The 21,567-nt window shown below is 38.4% G+C and overlaps 1 protein-coding gene across 3 annotated transcripts in view; it reads left to right on the top strand.

Moving 5' to 3' along the window:
- Positions 1-21,095, top strand: part of LOC146001732 (uncharacterized) — a 39,486-nt gene extending 18,391 nt beyond the window's left edge. For all 3 annotated transcript variants that reach the window (XM_083139428.1, XM_083139429.1, XM_083139427.1), the window contains exons 2-3: positions 8,967-9,170; positions 17,211-21,095. In XM_083139428.1, coding sequence (XP_082995554.1) covers positions 8,975-9,170; positions 17,211-17,566 — 552 coding nt within the window. In that variant the 5' untranslated portion in view covers positions 8,967-8,974 and the 3' untranslated portion in view covers positions 17,567-21,095. The remainder of the gene's footprint in view (positions 1-8,966; positions 9,171-17,210) is intronic.
- The last annotated feature ends 472 nt before the right edge of the window (positions 21,096-21,567 follow it).

Here is a 21,567-nt window from a genome sequence, read left to right on the forward strand (position 1 = left end):
CGCCTACGTTTTCCGGATTCACGGTGATTTGAAGTTTTCCATCGATCGGAATTTTGTAAAAATGTAAATTGTTGTTGAAGACGTAAAACATCTTGCCCACATCGTCATCCAATTTCGTCCAAATGCTGTTAAGGTGAACAATCAGTAGACCGTTGAGTTTAGTTAATATGGAAGGTAGAAATTCATGATCTGTCGTCGCGCGGTGTACAGTCTCCATGTTGGTTTGTTTTCGGAAACCAAAGAGATTCATAGGTATGCTGGTTATTTAAAATACGGTCAAAGTTTTTTTGTAATGACAGTCAGTGTTTTTTTTTTGTAATGACTAACAAAATGTTTTTTTTTGTTTTTTTTTGTTTGTTTTTGTTTGTTTTGTTTTATGAATCTTCTGTTGAAGATGGGCATATGTTGCAGGTTTTGCTTTCTGCTAAGCGATAGTGCCCCCACGGCAGTGTGTGGATTCCACATTGGAGAACGCACCTCTTGTCGTCGTTGGGATCCAGGGCAATCTTCCTCACTTTGTTGGTGGTCAACACATGGTCGATGCTCTGGATGCGCTGTTCTGCTCTTAGAACCGACGACCTGGTCTTGAGGCAATCCACGAAGTCCTCGAATGTAAGATGCTCCCGAACCACCTGTCTGCCGACACCCTTGGCCTTCTTGGTAACGCCACCCTCGGCTTTGATGGTATAGGCCTTGGCGCGAAGACCTGCAAACTCGAGAATCACATCTCCGTCCTTCTCATCTTTGAGTTTGCCAGGCACCTTCTTGTTGCGGGCCAGGATGTCGTACTGGTTCGGCTGGGGATAGCCCGAGGTGTCGAAGAGCTTTTCAAGAGCTGGAACTGTGGCTATATCCCCGTATGCGTCGGCTGTGCGAACGTGGTACACCAAGCTGTCCGTGTCCGTGTAGAGAAGCGAGATGTTGTGGCCGTAGTGTGGACGTAATATGTCGTAGTATGTCTCGAACATGTGGAGCTTGCTCAGATCCAGAACAGTGGCTCCAACGTAGATGGGCTTGGTGAGTTTCACCACACCTTGCCTCATGTGAATCAGAGCCAGCTGCTCGTTGTAGATTGTTCGAGACTTGAACAATGGACTCGCGACAAGCTGACGACATTGCTCTTTCCTCGTCACCAATTTTATGTCCACGCGATTTCGTACATTCTCCATGGTCTTGCCAAACACCGCATTATTCATGAGCTTGAAGAAATCCTTATCAAGCTCGGACGTGGCTGCGGTGCGGTGTTCGGTGTTGACTTCAATATATGGACGCAACCACGGAGAATGCTCGAACTTGAGGATGCGGTGAACTGCGTGGACCGTGACCCCTCGCTGCATCAACCATCGGAGATTCTGGTAATGCAGGACGTAATTCTTCTTGGGTTCAAAATCCATGACGAGCTTCGTCTGGTTGGAATCGGGTGGACACTTGAACTCGGGTGCAGGGGGAAGATCGCAGAACAAATCCTGTAGCTTCTCGGAGAACTCAAGGTCCACCTCGGCGAAGAACCCATGTTCCGAATCGTCGAAACTTTCGACGTCGAATTTGAAAGGGTCAGCCCACTCGAACCCTCTAAAGGGGAGTGGCTGCATCATGGAGTGCCCGTACAAGTTATTCACGTCCGTATGCATGATGTAGCTCGACGGTTGGGAGGAGTCGTAGCCAGTAGCCATGTGATGGTTGTTGGCGCGCGCGTGCCGTTGCGACACCTGGACCATGCCACCCCGGATAGCACGTTCCACAAACAGCACCATGTCCACGTCCGAAAGAAGCTCCAGCTCGATTTTCGTCACCAGAAACATGGCCGACCACGCCAGTCCGGGGAGACTATAGAAGTAGGCGGGGTCCAGCTGGTAGATGGTCTTTGCAGTCGCCCGGAATGTCTGGAACACGTCGGCGAGGAGCGTCACATCAAGTCTGAGGTAGGCGTCGTGGTAGTCTCCGAGAGTTCGACAACCCAGCTCGCGCCACATGGACTGGGCGTGGTAATATTCTTCGTCGGTGATGTTCGAGCCTCGTAGCTGACTGTAAAACTTCGCCTGGGGGGGTAGCGACGTCTCCGCGAACTTGGCAGGGTCTGTGACGTATTCGTAGGGGTAGACCCCCTTACGCCTGAAGAGACCGACGTCCAAGTTCGGAAAATTCGCAGAGGTGATGCGTATTTGCTCGTCGCTAAGCTTCCCCGCGAGAGCATCGAGGCTTGCCGGGAGGAACCTGAGGGAGTCGAGGAAGCGAAGCTCGACGGTAGAGCGTGATCCCGGGATTGGCACTCGTTTGCTCACACTAATGTAACGCTCCTCGTTCTGGGCGAGAACGTTGATTCCCTCGTTGTCGTACCCAAGATGCTTGATCAGGTGGTGAAAGTCGTACCCCGAGCCGTTGTGGAAGAAGATCGGGATAAATCGCGGGTCCCGGGCCATGAGATTGTATCCGTTGCACCAAGGACCAACATACCTACCGTTAAAGTGGTCGTGGTGTTGGACTTTACGGTTGTTGGCGGTGTACTCCTTGACGCAGACAGGGCAAGCGATGGCCTCGTCGTGTCTACGTTGATCGTCGGGGGACAGTGGGAGCATAGACTTGGGGGCCAATAGTATCTTTCCTATCTCGATGGCCTCGACAACCATCCTCTCGAGGAAGTGCTTGGCTGCGTCGGGACCACGGTACACGTAGGGCTCGGGGGCGATGTGTTTATTTCGTCGCACCACAACATATGCAAAACTGGATGCCTCGTGGAGTTGGTAAGGGGTGGTGGAAGAAACTTCAGGATCGGGATCGCAAGTGGACAGGGGTTTGAGGAAGGTCTCGAAATCCGCGATGATGATAGCAGGGTGCTCCACCATGGCACCGTGCATGTGGAAACGCTCCACGGTGCCAGGTTTGGGCAAGTCTGCCACCCCCGGTTCGTTGGCTTTGCAGTAGAGCTTGTGGTTAGCGAGCTTCTCGGCAGCGATGTTGGGACCTCTGATGCGCTGGTAATCCTGCTGTTTTTGATTACGAAATTTAGACAAGCACCTGGGACAAACTTCTATGTGGGTTTTGTCTTTGCTCAGCTGGCTTGAAACAAGCCGAGAAAGGGAGCGAATGAGGGTGTAATGGTGATGGGTCTCGTTCTTGATGAGTAGGAGATGGATTTCTCGAGCATCCTTGTCCTCTACGTCGCTCACCCGGATGGGGTACACCACATTTTTGTTTTCGGTGAGGCCATAAACGTTGATGGCCAATCGAGGGTTGTGTGTACGGGCCTCGAACTTGCGAATATCCGAGACCTCCACCGGGTAGTTGATCCCAGCAATGGCATCTTCCAGCTCTGGCTCGTAGGGTAGGTAGTGGTTAACTCGGTGTGGTTGTTTTTTCCAGTGAACAGGGTGCAACGCTGCAAGCACAGACCAAACAAAGCACTTGGCGTCTCTGTTCTGAATGTTCAGGACGGCCTTCTTTTCCGCAATTGCTTCTGGTAAGGGGACGTAGCTGGAGGCGGAGAGAGGTACAAACTTGGAAAGTTTGACGCGCAGTTCGTGAGGCTCCCCACACAGCGAACCCCCCGAGCCCTTGGCTTGATGTTCTTCTTGCTTTGCCACCAGCTCCTCGACAAACTTGTTGTAGATGTCCTCGAGGTTGTCGACATCCGCCAGATGCAGCGTCCTCGCCTTGGTGTTGTGGCAGAAGCTGTAAATTTCATCAGATGGCCTTTTGTACCAGCAACGAAGCGATGCGTAGAATTTAGTGGAGGCGTGCGTAGCCAGTGCATTACTAAAAATAGAAACTATTTCTGCTCGCTTCTCCTCTAAAAAGCTACGCACGTCGCATGAGCCATCCGACAATTGAATGTAATCTCCTAATATTCCCCCGAAAGCAGACCGGTCTGCTTTTGGAGGCTTGACGCGTTTAGCGGGTGGTGCATTGATGGAGGCTGCTTCTGCCTTCCTCTTGGTGGAGGTCGAAGGCTGGGCCCCAGATGTATTTTTGCTTAGACAAGTAAGCTTATGCTTCTTGACATACGCAATTGTAATATGTTTATTGCATCCGGAACACAGTTTGGTGGCAGCCAAATGCTTGCCTGGCACGCAGGTGCGACAATGTCTTGCAAAATGTTTGCTTGATATGGCTGTTTTGCACACAGGGCAATTTTTCATGGAGCGCATTTTTTTTGGGTATGTTTATTTATATGTGATCTGTTGGTGATAGAGTGTTGTTTTTCTCAAATATGTGTTTTTAATCAACCCTATAAAAAAAATTAAAAAAAATATATAAGAAAAATATGATTGTAGATAGAAAAAGCACATTAAATATTGTATGCATGTGTAATTCTATTTAGCTTATTTTCGCTAGACACGAATCTTCTTCAGATTTTATTGCCCACTAGTATATTTTTCTACCATTCTAGTAGAGGTGTGAAACTATGAAAATGTTCTTGTTTATATATATTCTTTTGTTTTGGCTGATATAATAGCAAATATATATATATATAGTTATTTTGAAATTCTAAAACTTTCAGGTATACTTATTTTTTACATGCAAACATACATCATAAAAATTACACAATCGTATTTTTTTCCATATACATATTTTTTTATTTTCAGAAAACAAAATTATTTTCGATCTCCATTTTTTTAAAAAATTTATTTGTGTTTATAGTATTTGCCGGGCAATAGCAGATAAAACAAGAATAGGTTTTCTACGACCCATACTTTACGAGTTACAAAACAACTTAGAAATTACATCTTGAAATTTTAATTTAAAATAACTCGAAAACAGTAAGCACTAATCATTATGTTTCCAATAGGTTGCAGAGTACCTTCAATTTTTTATCAAATATCATTAAAATTTTCGAAATAGGGTAAAAACTAAGCCAGCAAATCAAGTTTCTCAAAAAATAAAAAAATTGTCTATATTTTCGAAACTTGATGGGGTAAAATCGATTTTATTTGCTAGTCGAATAGTTTTCGTCAAATCCTATCCAACAAACTTAAAATCATCATCCTAGCTCAATTAGGAGCCGAGAAAATCAATATCTTGGAAAACGTCTTAAGATTTTTGTCTTAAGAAAATTTTCTTGATAGACCGGAAGTAACATCTTGACAGACCGGAAGTCGACTTTCTTAAAGATTAAGATATTTGTCTTAAGACGTTTTCCAAGACATTGATTTTCTCGACTCCTATGGGACCTAGAACCATGTAACTTTGGTCTATGTATATACCAGTACTTGCCCGACCCCGTGGCCGAGTGGTTGGCACATCGCGCTACAACACCAAGGGTTCCCCGGGTTCAAATCCCGGTCAGGTATGGTTGTTTGTGAATATCCATTTTCATCAATTTCATCACTCACCCCCATCTTCGCAAATTAGCCAAGAGGCACAAAATGCGAAGTTAAAATAAACTAAATCAATCAATCAATCAATCATTAAGTTCGTGTTGTAATCATGAAATTAAATTTTAATTAATTTTTTCCTATCCATCTCTCAAATCTATATAGCCTGTTCATATTTGGCATGTCGACCATTTTGTTTACGTAGCAAAAAAAATCTCAAGCCATTTTTGCGAATGCTCGTTGTAGCCAAAAGTATATTTGGATATAATTGTCGGATTTTATTTAACATTAGGTTTAAAAATCAATAAGCCTGCATAAAAAGAAAAAAAACTAAATATTTTAAATAAATTAGATTCGAATAACTATGTACTTCCATTAGTCTTTGCAATGGTGTAGTGGTAGCATTGTAATCAAAAATTTGATACCCGCACAAGTGGTTCTTGAAACTGTAGGTCCAGTCCCGATTAACCTTACATGCATAAAATAGACTTAAAACATCAAATCTATCAGTACTTCCACTAGCCTCTACAATAACACTGCAATAGTTTTGTAATTGAAAGTTTGATATCCGTATAAATGGTTTTTGAAACTGTAGGTCCAGTCCCGATTAACCTTACGTGCATAAAATAGACTTAAAACATTAAATCTATCAGTACTTCCACTAGCCTCTGCAATAGTACTGTAATAGTTTTGTAATTGAAAGTTCGATATCCGTATAAGTGGTTTTTAAAACTGTAGGTCCAGTCCCGATTAGCCTTACGTGCATAAAATAGACTTAAAACATCAAATCTATCAGTACTTCCACTAGCCTCTGCAATAGTATTGCAATAGTTTTGCAATTAAAAATTTGATATCCGTGCAAGTGGTTCTTAAAACTGTAGGCCCAGTCCCGATTAGCCTTACGTGCATAAAGTGGATTTAAAACATCAAATCAATCAGTACTTCTACTAGTCTCTGCAATGGCACAGCAATAGCATTGTAATCAAAAGTTCGATACCCGCACAAATGGTTCTTGAAACTGTAGGCCCAGTCCCGATTAGCCTTACTGTGCATAAAATAGACTTAAAAATAACAAATCCATTATAGCTAGTCAAGCGACTTGTGTGCGTATAACGTATGCTAATATAGTACTCACCTGACAGACCAAACTAATTCGGTTTCTATTACACTTAATATTACACTTGGTATAGCGTACACTTTTATGCAACTACCCAGTAGCAATACTCGACTGCAACTGATGTGCGCGAGGTTTCTAATAGAAACTTATACCTGCCGACAGCTAAACTTTCAAGGTTGGTTCGAGCTATGCGTGAACGCCCTTTCCTAGAAAAAATATCGTTGACGCCCAGCTGTATTTTGCTGGAAACAAGTAGAACTTGTTTCGTGCAGAATTTATGACAGCTGTGTGAGTGATTGCTTCCTGTGGTCATCCAGTAGATTTGAATCTTGTGTGCCCTTTAGTGCAATCCAGGAAAAAAATATCGTTGAGTTCATCGCACAGCCTGGGTGCAACTGCAGGAAGCTGTCAATCACATAGCCGTCGCAAAAGCTGAGAATTTGCAAAGTTTTCGGCAGTAACAAATAATCTTGATTTTTGTCGAGTAATGATACCATCAACTTGATGGACAACTTCCTGCAGTCACACCCAGGTGATTGACAGCTTCCTGTTGTATGATTGATGGTTTCCTATAGTTACCCGCCCAAGTTTCCACACAACACAGTTGAGTTGACCACAGATTTTCAGATTATCCTCTCAGTCACCCCCAACAGTCGATGAAAATTGTAGATAGGCTGTGATTGATGGCTTCCCGCAGTCACCCACCCAAAGTTTTTACATGGTTGAGTTGACTACAGATTTTCAGCTTGCCCTTCAGTCACTTCAGTAGATGAAAATACAAAAATAAAAAAAAAGAAGTACGTACGTGTGTGTGTGGCGCATCGTTGCCGCGAGAGAGGTTTGCAAAAGTCACGATATACATTGGTGCTCGGGACTTGGAAATAATGCATATTCGCTCACCACTGTTGCCAGCTTAGTCTCTCTCTTTATCTTACAGCAACATTGGCATCTCTATTTTTTAGTTGCAGGTGGGTTGCCAACATAATCTAGTTAATAATGCTACATATTATACACACACACGCACACACATCCATCCATCTCTCTCTTTTACGGCAGTGTATATTTGTTGTCGGCTCTATTGCCCAGTGTGTGTATGTTACGCCAATATATAAATTTGGCTAAGCCCTTGCCAAGTAAGAAAAAGCTGTAGGTAGGTGTTGGCAACACTGTCGGTTGTTTAACTTTTCCCTCTCTTTCCTCTCTCTTTTTTTTTGTAAAAAGCTATGGCAAAATACCAGTAGGCAAATTGCTTTATGCACTGTAAGGCCTCAAGCAGTATTGCCAGCTCCTTGTTTTAGGTTAGGTTAGACCAAATAAAAACCTTGGTGACTTTTCGAGTAAAATATTGGCAATACTGCAGAACAAGCCTCAAGCAGTATTGCCAGCTCCTTGCTTTAGGTTAGGTTAGACCAAATAAAAACCTTGGTGACTTTTCGAGTAAGATGTTGGCAATACTGCAGAATAAGCCTCAAGCAGTATTGCCAGCTCCTTGCTTTAGGCTAGGTTAGACCAAAACAAAAACCTTGGTGACTTTTCGAGTAAGATGTTGGCAATACTGCAAGGCAGACCTCAAGCAGTGTTGCCAGCTCCTTGCTTGAGGTTAGGTTAGACCAAATAAAAACCTTGGTGATTTTTTCGAGTAAGATGTTGGCAACACTGCAAGGCAGACCTCAAGCAGTGTTGCCAGCTCCTTGCTTTAGGTTAGGTTAAACCCAAAAAAAACCCTCGGTGATTTTTTGAGTGAGGAGTTGGCAACACTGCGAGAAAATGGGGCTCATGCCTTACGAGAGAAATCCATTAAGGCGAGCCCCATCGAGCCCCATTTTCGGTTGGTGAACCCGTGCACCTACACTACTCAGCTATTTCATTTGCAAAAGATAATATTTTTTTTTGATTGCCTCCCCCATGTCGCAGGGGAACGACAACACATTGTAATCAAATTCTCAAGTTTGATACCTTGTGGAGGCACATAGTAGTTCTACTCATTTCATAACTGAAGCTCCAGTCTCGATTAGCTATTCCATGCATAAAGTGAACTTAAAACATTAAACTGAAATAAAACAACTATTTTTTCCAATTTTATGGTCGCACATGTAACATTGAAATTTTCATTATGTGAAATATTACTTATTTTGTCCTATGTATTGAATTTATTAACGAAAATGTACATTTCATAATTTTATAGAATCTCAATTGTTTGCACAAAAAGATTGAATCTTAAAAATTGAAAGTTTCTTGTTTTAGATTGTTAATTGAACATATTTTAAGAACCCGCTCTCTTGCACTGTGCACGACCATCAATGTAATTTTCCTTGCACGACCCACGAAGGGTTAAGCTCCAAGTTGATTCTGCATAAAACTAATCTAATGCGATTAACATTTTCATCTTAGGGTATATCTGTAGTTGCTAAAGTACAACAGTAAAGCAGTTTTGTCATTTTCATGGATCATGAGAAGCATGCATAGCATAGAATAACATGCTATTAATTTTACATATATGTATGTATGTCTTGTCTATGTGCTTTCTTTCTTTCTAGACCCGAATATGTCCTCAGTCCGAAGTCTTCAAGCTAAAGATAACACAAATTATGTAATCGAAGAAGAAACTGATGACAGGCCTAGAACTGCAATTGTCTACAAAGTTGTAACTTCCTTTATGAATATTGATCTGCCTGTTGAAGCATTTCAGCATTGGTCTTTACTGTTTCTCTTTGACGATTCTAGCTACATCATAGTAGATGGTAAGTACATCTGTTTACACACAATTTCAATGAAACCAAACTCATGAGGTTTCATAAATGATAATTTTTTTACATGTCGTTAGTAAACTGTAGATGAGAATGAGCTATGTACCAAATTTACATGCAGAGCACGATGAAGTGAAGTGTAGATCACCTTGTCAGTGTTTGCACTATTGGCAAGCAAGGCACTCTCAGCCATTTACGGCATTGTAGTGTTGATGAAGCAAGCACACAATAGTTTCCGCAATTATTTTAAAAAGTTATTTACTTACCAGATTTATAAAGGAGGTATTCAAACTTGTCATCTTCAATGAACACACATTTTTGATCTTTATTAAGACATTCACTAATGTAAGCTGGCAACTGGGGGCTAGAAATAGGTTTTTACGGAGGTCCTGAAAGTAGACAGGAGTCTGAAGTGAAAGGGCAATTCCATGAAAAAGTCAACCTGATGGGCAAAATACAAAAGAATGTGTACGGGTAAGAGGAATGCACAAATTGAAGCTCCTATACCCATTCTTCATGATATCAGCAATATCCAGGCTGGTGTCAGTATTTCTGCCAGTAGCCACATTGCAAAACAATATGGCTTCCAGTGCCCTATGTCTAATATACTTACAGTGAACTGATTTTTGCACAGCCAAACCGTAGTGTATATGTGTACGATTTTTTTTCGAAGAACGAAAAACTATTATTTTTCGAAAAACGGATTTTTTTTCGAAAAACGAAAAAACTATTTTTTTTCGAAAAACAAAAAAAACTATTTTTTTCGAAAAACGAAAACCTTTTTTTTCGAGAAACGAATTACGATTTTTTTTTCTTTCGAAAATCGAATTTCGAAAAATGATTTTTTTTCGAAAAACAAAAAAGGATTTTTTCAAGAAACGAAAAACGATTTTTTTGTCCCAAGACAGGAAAACGAAAAACGATTTTTTTTCTTCGAAAAATCGAAAAATTTCATTTTCGAATGTCGAAAAACAGTTTTTTGTAAAAGGCCATCACTAGTTTAAATCTCTATCTTCAAGGTAACAATTACGGGCCCCCTTGGCGGAGTGGTTAGGAAACTGCACAACGATGCCAGGGGTCCTGAGTTCACATCCCGGGCTGGACATGGATGTTTTTGAGTGCTTATTCATAATTTTCATCATATCATCACTCATCTCCATCTTCGCAAATAAGCCAAAAGTGACACAAGATGCGAAGTAAAATTAAGCAAATCAATGAAGACACAATTATGACCTTGTAACTTTCTGTTGTATTTTTCTTTAACTTGACATGTTTGTAAAGAATGATTCCTAATGTACACAGGGCTTAAGTTTTTAATAGTTTTCACTGATATTTAGCTCTTATGGTTTAAAATAGTTATAATTTCGAACCAAGAAGAAGACATATTTGCAATATCAACAATAAAATAATTTGCTTTCATCAAAGTCACGCATATCATAAATACAAAAGTTAATTAAATTACAAATACGTTATTAGGTCCACCATAAACATATTATAAAAAAAACCAAAAAAACTAAACTGTTCCAAACAATTGAAGTGATTCAGATCAAATTACTTATTCCTTAAGTGCAGTACATTTTTGACGTTGCTTGTACGGCAAGCATAATAATAATAATAGTAATCCTGTGCGTAACAGCCCATGAAGTGCCTTGGCTTACCTACCAACTGCCGGTCTCCCTCCCATGCTTTCCTTCATCACCTCTAAGCGTGGAGATCTTCAACCAGTATTGGAATAGCCGGGTGGTCAGGCCGACGTATCCCCAGCCGTTATAGTAGATTTCCTCGACTGGATTACGCTTACTCATTCGAAGCTCCCCAATTTCCTCACGATGGTGGGTTGCCACTGGTCCTATACATAGGCCGAAAATTCCCGGAGATGTAAGGCAAGCATACCCAATTAAAAATCAAACGAATTTCTATGTGACTACAGTTATTTACATCTAGTAAAAGAAAAGTATTTATTTATTGAAATATCCAGTACAGCCGAAGCCATTTTAAACCAGAAAGAAACAACAGTAAAACAGTACACTAGTGTTAAAATGAACACACAAAACAAGATAAAATAAGATAAAATAAACAAAATATACTAGATTGCACTATGAGCACTGCTACATGTAAACAATGGTATCTACAGTAGATACCACGTTTTACACGAAATAGAATGTACTGGCCATGCACAGTTTTAGTCACATTTTTGATTGGCAAACTCTTCATTCTCCCCATTCTTAGTCAGTGGTACATATTCCGGGTCATTATGGATATCATATACACTTTCTAACTTGTTCTCATCTTTGCTGTTGCCTCAATACTCGCAAACTTTCTGAGACACGTTGCAATTTAGTAACAGCCGTTTCACCGCCATCTTTGCTACTTACCATACTTTACATGAAACAACTGGTAGATACCATAACTTTCAACACGTCTAGCTCTGTCATCTGTTGACCAAAACGAAACACTTTGAGTACGATTCGACTCCATTTACGATGGACTACACGATGCATTGTAACTCCAAAATGACCAAACTGTCACTTACCATATTTTACACCCGAGCCCTTCAATTATTAGAATAAAAAATGAATATTGTAATTTATAATATAGATTCTCACTAGGATATATCGAGTTCAGTTTTGGTTGGGAGGGTGGTCCGCAAAAACAGAACATCTTAATAGGTCTGTGGTATAGGAAAATGGCGAATCAGTATTCCAATTTTATACCAAATCATTAAATTTTCTTCCTCCAAAATTAATTTAATATTCGACCCTGCTACATTACAGAAATCAATTGATCATGTAAGATCAGAGTTGCATATCCCCCCTCCCTAAATTAATATCCAGTCCTCCACCAAAATTTCCATGTCAATTTTAGGTTCACTGTTGTATTGAAGAGTTGAATATCGACCTCCACCAAATAATTTAATTCTCAATCGCCACACCAATATCCCACAACAGTCTAAGCCTAATAGTGATACTCAAGACTTGGATATCTCCCAACCTAGTGCTCACTTCCTTACTAGAGTTGGGTCCCAGGTTCGATACCAGGTGGAGACACATAGTGGTTCGGATCGTAGGTCAAGTCCCGAATAGCCTTTCTGTGCATGAAGTGGATTTAAAACAACAGTTAAATCAATCAAACCTTACTAGAGATTGAAACTTCCCATACCAAGTGCAATCCTCAACTAGAATTCACGTGGTAATTTAAAGTTTAATACTTAATAGCCGAACATTGTGCACCTCAAATAGGAGATTATGTTGCACCTGGGTCTATCTTGTCTAGTGAAAATTCCATCTCTTCTCATGTCTAGTCTCGTGAACAACACTAATAATACATAGTAACTGTTATAATTCCCATGGGAATACAGAACTTGCTATTTATATAGCAGTGATGCTTAAATGAGAACAGAGTCAACTTCTATCCTCCATTGCTCTATTTTGTGAACTTCCTCACATTTCTCCTAGTGTAGTTCAAATATTTATAAGACTCTGAACTAGAATCAATAAGCAACATTAGTGAAGATATAAATATTACCAGTCAAAGCAAAGTTACCAAATTGAAGAAGTTAAAGTGAAAACAGCTCCTTCCTCACTCCTAAATGCGAGCAACAGATAAGATTTTTTTCTTTTTTTACATTTTCTACATATCCAAAACTTTTGTTTTCAATCGTTATTTGTATAACAAAACACATGACCAGGCATATTAACTTCAATTTTACATGAAACTTTAGGTTTCACAGAGAAATGTGACGACCTAAAAACTACCGATGCAATACATATGTTAATAGCTGTGTGATCCAATTCTGAAGACATACATTATGTCGGATCCTAAGTGAATCTGTATATTCAGTCCCAACTAGCTTCTGGGCATAACGAGGAATCCTTTTTGTTCATAATTACTGCTTTGCGAAACTGGGGCGTGGAGCGGTCTGTCATGCTTTCATCAAGGACCATGTGATCAGGTATGGACCCAGCCTTATCCTTCTAATAGTCTTGGGTCACGGCCCCCTTTGGCCCAGTATTCCTAAAGAATAATATCAAATTCAGGAAAAGATGGTAAAATGAGGTCGACTACAAAAGAGGGTACGCATTCCATTTCAAAAACACTGAAATTACAGATATTGCTTACCATAGGCATGTGCATGGAGGGGGTGGGGGGGGGGTAATCATGGACGTCCGCAGATTTTTTTTCCATAGAGGGACAAGCAGGTATTTTTCCATGGGGCATATTACCCCGATAAATATTGTTGTCCCCTCAAAAGCCACCACTTGAATTAGAAACTATCGCAATAATGTAAATTACTATATGACTGAAATGAAATTATAAGTCTAAAACATGGCCGTATTTAGAGGGGGGGTTAGGGTTCAACCCCCCCCCCCCCTGAAACTTCTGGCATGTTGGATTAATAGAAGTTCAGAAACCAAAATTTGTAACACATTTTCAAAAATTTATTCCCAGTTTTACAAAAATACAACAGGGAGACAATGCTGAAATGATCGAGCTAGAATTTTCGAACATTTTGAATTCTGAAATTTGAGGGAAACGGGCTTAATTCTTACAGCTTACCTGCAACCCCTTCATTTTCACTTGTGCTGTGCTGTCCTTTTTCCAGTACTGTTCCTGGATCAGACTGAAAATTCTCTTGTGATTGTTACAAAATTCCCAATGATAACACTGTTAAGCCTTGTTTCCATGTTAATGAAACTTTCAAATGCTGACCAAGGCAAATGTATTGTATAAAAAATATAAACTAAAAACGTAATGTTTCCACCCTTTAACAGGGTCTTTTTCAGACAAAGATCTCTTTCAATTTATTGTGAATCTTTGTTTAAAGAACACCTGTCAGAGGGTGGAAATGTTACGTTTTTAGTGTGTATTTTTTATACAATAAATTTGCCTTGGTCAGCATTTGAATGTTTCATTTTTTAACAAAATTCCCGTTCCAACTTTTAAATTCCCTGTTCGATAAGAGTTTAAATTCCCCCTTGATATGAGTTCAAACCTAGGATATCCAGCTTCGTAGTGCATTACATTGTATTCCATGACAGTAGATAATAGTTGCTTGATTGATCGATTGTGTTTATATTTCTTCATCTTTCTGTCACTTTTGGCTAATCGTGAAGATAGAATAAGTGATGGTGTAATGAAACTGATGAAGGGACACACAAAAAACACCAATGACCAGGCCGGGATTGAAACTCGCAACCCTGGCTTCGTAGCACGCTGTGCAAACCACTTCATTACATATGTCGGCTGTAGATAATGTATAGCATTGGTAATCATGCATATAAGGTGATGACATACATGCATCTCTCATTTTTAATTTGAGTTATGCTTAATTTCAAACACTTTACGTATGTTTTGTATGTGCATTAGTGATGTTGGACAAATTCTGATTCCTTGATGCTGATTCCGTGACATGACATCATTCAAGATATTATTTTAGAACTCTATATATGTGAAGCTAAAAGATATTGTGTTTTTTGCATTGTGTTCCTTGCATCATATACTTGTTTCCAGTAGCGAAGCGTAGTCTTACGAAGGAGGCAAGCAATGTTTCAGTACAACAAAACATGTAGTACAATGGCACGCCAAGAGGAGGATTAAAGGTTTATAGCCTCATTGGTCCGGTCGCTGGATTTGTCAAAATATGATGATAAAATGACGGTTCTAAAAATAAACCATATGATCCTCAAACGCCACATTTACTTTCGAAATTCCAGGTAACGTTATTCGTATGGTAGTAAACGTCTTACATATGCGAACTTTCCGCATACGACTAAAGGGGTACGTAATTTCTTATTTATTTATTAGTACTTTTATTTGTTCATTATTTTTTAATGTGGGCAAACGGTGACCAAACGGATTTAGGTAAAATAACTCATTTATTTAATTTACACTGCGTGATTGTAATTTAGGATTTGTGGGCACCCTAAAAATCGCATTCGGAGTCAAACATTAAAATAAAAAGTTAAACACAAATTTAAAAATTTCATTTCAAACCAAAGAAACACATGCATAGACGATGTACTCACCACAATAAATTCCAAACTCCTTTACATATATAGGAAATTTCCCGCTATCGAACAATTCAACAAATCTTAGGTCCTCAAGGTTCTCAAAACGTGAAGACACTCCCACGCTCTTTCCACAACTGGAAAGCATCCACGCAAGATCACTTTGGAAATCTCTGAAACGACCGAAAGTGATACCAACCTATTTCCTTAATTTTATTCATCATGGGAAGGAAAGATATATCAGTTTGGAGATAGAAATTAAGCGATGGAATCAGAATCATTACAGCAGAAAGAGTATATACATAATATTTAAGTAATAAAGTGAAATACAGAGGCGTGTCCGGGGCCGGGGGAGGGTTGCCCCCCCCCCCTTTGGCCCAGTATTCCTATGGAAAGGAAAGTCAAAGGCAGGAAAAGATGACAAAATGAGGAGACTACTACAAAAAATCCTGGGAGCACCACTTGTGTCATAATAATAAAACTTAAAACATGTTCTTGTGTTCATAATATGTACAATGTAAACGATTTAATTGTGCTGTGTAAATATCAGTAGAGAGTTCTTTTTAGATAGCTTTATTTTCACCCCAAGTTTTATTCAAAAGCAGTCAATTTATTGAATGTGGTTGTAAAATTTGTGAAACAGCTCACTTGAATTACTGTGTAAATAATTTGGCAGTTGCAAACACTGGTGCGGTCAACACTTTTGACGTAATTTGAGCTGGACCGAGCTGGACACAGGGTGCAGACTCTTCACGGGGGTGCAGACATTTCACTTACTGGAAACACAAACCCCCGCCCTTTACCATCTCGCCCGAACTCCCAATATCCATTTTTTTACGCATTTTACAATTCGCGAAATCTAAAATAAATTGTAATATAAAATTATATATATATATATATATATGGAATTTAGAACAATGATAATAACTTATTTTAGTTATTTTATGACTAAGAATTATTTTTATATTCGCGATCTTGTTTACGTGTTCATGAAGACAAATATTCTTTACTCGTAGTTTTTGGTGGCAATATATCCTTCTGCTTTCGGTTGAGCTCGGCTATTTTCGGGAATAACGCAAGCTCAGCAAGCAGAGCTTTTGGTGTAAGCGTTGTGGACGGGTTCCACTCGAATTTCATGCTTCGCCATGTGACTCCTTCGGGTGCGTTATTTTCCCGCAGAGCAGCCGCAAGCATTGAGGCTGGTGCTTGCTACAGAGCTGCTGAGGGAGTTTGCGGCCGTAATTTTTCGCGAAATCGAGTGCGATGGAAACGAAATAAGGCTAAAACATTAAGTACATTAAATGATATTCGAATAATGCAAGCAGTGCTTGCATTGCTTGTACTATATCTTCGCCTCTGCTTGTTTCTGAATAACAGATATTTGTTTCTTCTTTATGCATCTCACAGAAATATGTTTCTGTTGCTACATGTCATTATACTATGGTTGACCCGAAGATGATTCCGTGACATTTTGATTATTAGTGTTTTTATTTATTGTCTACTGACTTGCACTTCAACATTCCATGTTTCCTTGATGTACAAATGCATGACCTGTTTTATACTTTTACATACTTAGAAACATTCAGTCATTAGGTATATGCTGACAGTCCCAAACTGATTCTGTGACAAATGGATTAGCCCATAAGGGTTGTTGTTATGTATTGTGTGGCGGTGTAGTAGTTTTGTGACTGTTAAGTGATAGGGACAAAATCTATATTTCACTATATCCACTATATATTGCTTTTAGCTGGAATTTTTACATCTGGAAAATTCAGTGTTTTACCAAATATATAATTTCTGGCAGTCAATTTAGGAGTTCCATGGCCTGTAGTTGATAGACATGTCGCCGGTTCAGACTCGCTGAGGAGTATTTTGTGCAAGATGTATTGTCCCTTCCCCTCCCCAAACATTGGGCCTATGGTTTGGTGCTTCTTTGTCAAACAAGTCACATTTTTGTACTGAGAGTAAATATTAATATGTGCACCCACATAAAAGACACTAATCAGTCTTTCCTTTATTTTTCCAGCAAATGAAATTGATGGAAAACTTACACCACGCTTTGAGCATATCTCTTGGTCAAAAGGAGAAGAAATGCGTTTACTACCCAGAAGTAACATAATTCATGAGTTAAAAATTTCAAAGTTGCAATTGCAGAGATTCGTTGTAAAAAACAAGCTCAATTATACACCATATGACCCAGTTTGGAATAACTGTCAGGATTTTCTAAAAAGCTTTAAGTTGTGGTGCAAGCCTCCAGAAGAACTGTCGTCATGTTTGACTGCAGGTGATATAGGAACTGCAGCAGTCGTTACTACTGCTATTGTTGGTGGCATTTTGTTCCTTGCTTCATTGTTTAGTAAAGATAAAAAAAAAGAAAAATAAAGAAAGGTGTTAGTAGTAGGGTTGAGCTGTGCTATCGGTATTGGAAAATATCAGTTGATACCAGACATTACTTTTCTGACATATGGGTATTTCACAGGGTCCTCAGAAATGTTGCATGACATTTTCGCGGAGCCTAATTATCCTGGAAATTATTCAAAATTCAAACTTTCTTTTTATTTGGCACACACTTTGCACGAAAACTGTATTTGGTGATTATGTAATATCTATTTTAATATTCTGATGTAATTATTGAATATTATAAAGCAAATTTCTTGTAATATATTGATACATATATTTGGAGAAGGTTATTGACACACCAATATTGATCAATATATTGAACATATTTTAATTATTGCAATTTTCAAATACCGGTATCGGTGGGAATCAGTAAGATTATTGGCATTGGTATTGGTTCAAAGTGACATTTCATTATGAATATACTTTGCGAGATGTCCCATTGTTTACAAATCTACACAACAATGCTTCATTATGTTGTAGTACACCCTGTGAGCATGGTCCCCATTTCCAATATGTAACTACTCATGAACATGAAACATCTAAACTGTCTTCAAGCTGGACTGTACTGACATTTATTGACTCCTTTCAAAACTATTAACTGCTGTGATCAACTATCCTATGATTGTTTGTGACTTCTTTATTGGCTTTCCTTTGATTGTGTCATGGCAAACACCAGAACTTTCTCAGCAAATTACATTTAACCTTCTGAAACCTGAGGTTCATGTTCTGCTCCTTGTTCCCCCCCAATAAAGAATTAGGCCCCAATTTGCGCTGCAACCAATGAGTCGCCCTCTTTGACTAAAAGTTTTTCAAATGCTAATTGAGTCATCTGTGTAGGAATAATCTGTGGTCAACTCTGTTTTCATTAAAATATGTTTTTTTTAAAAAAAAGACTTTATTGTTAATGTCATACATGTAAAGGGTTTTTCTAACTGATTTCTTACTAAAAAATAATGTAAAGGATTTTGGTATTTTGCAAAATACAAGAAAATTGTAAATCATTGTAAAAGTTCTGTAACTATGAGGATGTACAAATAACTATAGTTATAAAAGTATAAAAGGGAAAAGCTCTGTAAATTTATGGGACACTGGTTGCTGAAAGGCTGGTGATTAGGGAATCTCTGGGGAAAATATCTTTGCTGTGCTCTTTGGGGCAGGTCTTTCTAACCTAGATTCTGATAAATGTGCTTCTCTGCATCACCAAAAAACCAGGGTTTTAATATGTGGTGTAACTAATTGGTTTTAGTCTGCAAGTTATATCGGGTGAATTGTCTGTTTAAAAATTTATGTATATGATCGGAAGCTTGAATAAAGCTCTAAAGCAGAGATAATAATAATATTTTATTCCAAATAACTCTAAGAAAAGCAAACAAATCCTACACCACAGACCACGCAGGGGCTGGTGCCACACACCCATTGATGTGAAGTCTTTCACCCTTTGAGAAGTCAGATAAGGGATTGTATATGGACTAACCTAAAAAGCCCCAAAGGCAGAACTTGCATGTCACCAATATATATCATTAGGGATCCTTTGCAATGCATTAATATTGAAAATTAAATTTTGCAACACAAATTACATAATCATTATGCAAATTGAAGAGAGGGATAATATGTAGTGTTGCTGCCATCTGAAATACAATAAATTGAGAGTTACTGTTGTGTTGTTTATTTGGAGAATTCAGATCAGTGGTCAAACATTGGCATGAAATGACAGAGAATGTTTGAAAACTTGGCGGAGCCATATTTTTTCATTGAAAGTTCCTATAATCAAAGACTCGCTGTTCCACTTGTTAGCAGATTCCAAAAAATAAATACATAAATAAAATAACAGAATGAGTTTAGTGAAGATTCATTGTTTCATATTTTAATATTCTTGTGTTTAAGTTTATACTTTGAACTGATGGTGTGTGTGTGAGCATGTGGAAACAATAGTGACATACCCTTTTGCTTGACTAGAAATAAGCTCAGTTCCCAGAACCAAACACATTTACAATTCTTGCTTCACATAAGCAACTGGGCCCCTAATTTTTCCTTTTTTTTCCTTTTTTGTGCAGGAGAAAGTATTCTACTGCTTGCCAGAAGAATATAAATTTATTTGGCTTACATTGTTTATTTTGAAGATTCCGAATTTACCTATGACAAGGTAGAAAGCTATTATTTGCTTTATAAATGGAAGATTTTAAAACAACAAAAAAAGCCACTTTGCTTAACTAGAACTCATTTCATTTTCTGATATTTGCACTTTGCGCACTATACAGTCACAAACCCTTGTGAGTTGTAACAATTAAACCCATTGTCTTTCAATGGAATCATTGCAATCCAGAAGTGTACATGACTGCACCATAGGGCCTCCCCACTCCCCATATAATCATGGAATCCCAGGTTCTCTCCCTGGGTTTGGATCACACTTCTAAACTAGGTCAGTCCTGATTAGCTTATCTCAGCATAAAGAGGAAAATATTTTTTTGGCATAATATATGTCACTGGATTTAAGATTATTATTTTATTATTTGAAATAGGGCTAGCCTGTAGTATACATAAATTATAATTCTTGCAGTAGCACAATTAGTGCTTTTCTTCAAGTATTACACATAAATAGTAGTAATTCCACTTGAAAGCTTACTGTGTGCACAATTCAAAACATACATAAAGGAAATGAAAGGAAAATGTAGGCAAACAATTTTCAAAGTAGTTAATCAGGCAGAAAAAGTTAAGAGAGGTATGGTAACAATATTAATATTAAACTTTACTTTTGAAATATATATGTGCAAAATATTTTATATTATGTCACGCTACATATTGTCAGCACAAGTATAAAGTCATGGAATAGAATGGTTCCGCAATTCTGTTTTAAGTAACTTTTATAACGAATCATGGAAATATTTTCAAAAAAACATTTGTAACAATATCACGAATACAGTGTTTCTAACCATGTTATATTACTCCTGTTGTTGGTCTGTACCCTTACCAAAATGTTGTCATTCAGCAAATGATTATTTCTATATTTACATGATTTAAATAATGCATGTGAATGCATGCCTGACCAAAGGATGTGACGTGTATCAAAATCTAAGTTGCATTTCATATTGGTCCATGCAATTGCAAAATTCACATTGTCAAATCTGCATATCACTACTAAGTGCACATGCAAATATTCATATTTTTATATATTTTTAGTAATACTGTTATTTGTAAAGGAATTATGTTTTATAGCAAGAACAGACTGCAGTAACTACTATGTTAACAGTGAAATTAACTTTGTTACAATAAAAGGTGCAATATTTAAATCATGAAATTTTAAGAACAGTACTGTGCTAAAGTAACATAACATGAAGGTTTATACAGTGACATACCTTATTTTGTATAAAATTTAGTCAATTTATATAACGTAACCAAACTTATAAAGGTAATTCATGTTTGATTGATCTACCAAGAATTATTGTGACAAAACTTTGTACTGGAATTATTTTAGGTGATTACCTATTTTGAAAATAAATACCTTTTTCTGTAATTGACCTTTCATTTATATTTTCTACTCTATACTTCATGGAAAATGATACATCATTACATTCAGAATAATAAAAAAATAAGGTGTGCATTCACGTTGTACGTACCATCCACCCTCCCCCAAATACCTATTGAATAAATCATGTGTTCTGTTATTACTATTATTACTATTATTATTATTATTATTATTATTTTCATTCTTTTTAAGGATTCTTTACTTGTATCAAGGATTTGCGTGCTCACAGGAAGTTAAATCTCTAATGGTAAGCCCTGCATATTCAATGAAAGATTTGCTTCAGAGTTGAGAAGTCGTTAATGTTTTTCTCAATAGATGGATCTAGCTTTCCTGCTAAGATTTTTGCCCACCCCTGACAATAGTTGACAGTTGTAAAGTAGGAATTTTTGTCATTAGTAGCCACATTGTGGAGAGGTCTATAGCATGTATACTTTGATCTGTCCTCTGGTGCCAGTTTCAA

The sequence above is a fragment of the Lepisma saccharinum genome, chromosome 17 (assembly GCF_977018435.1).
Source record: "Lepisma saccharinum chromosome 17, izLepSacc3.1, whole genome shotgun sequence".
Taxonomy (NCBI): Eukaryota; Metazoa; Arthropoda; class Insecta; order Zygentoma; family Lepismatidae; genus Lepisma; species Lepisma saccharinum.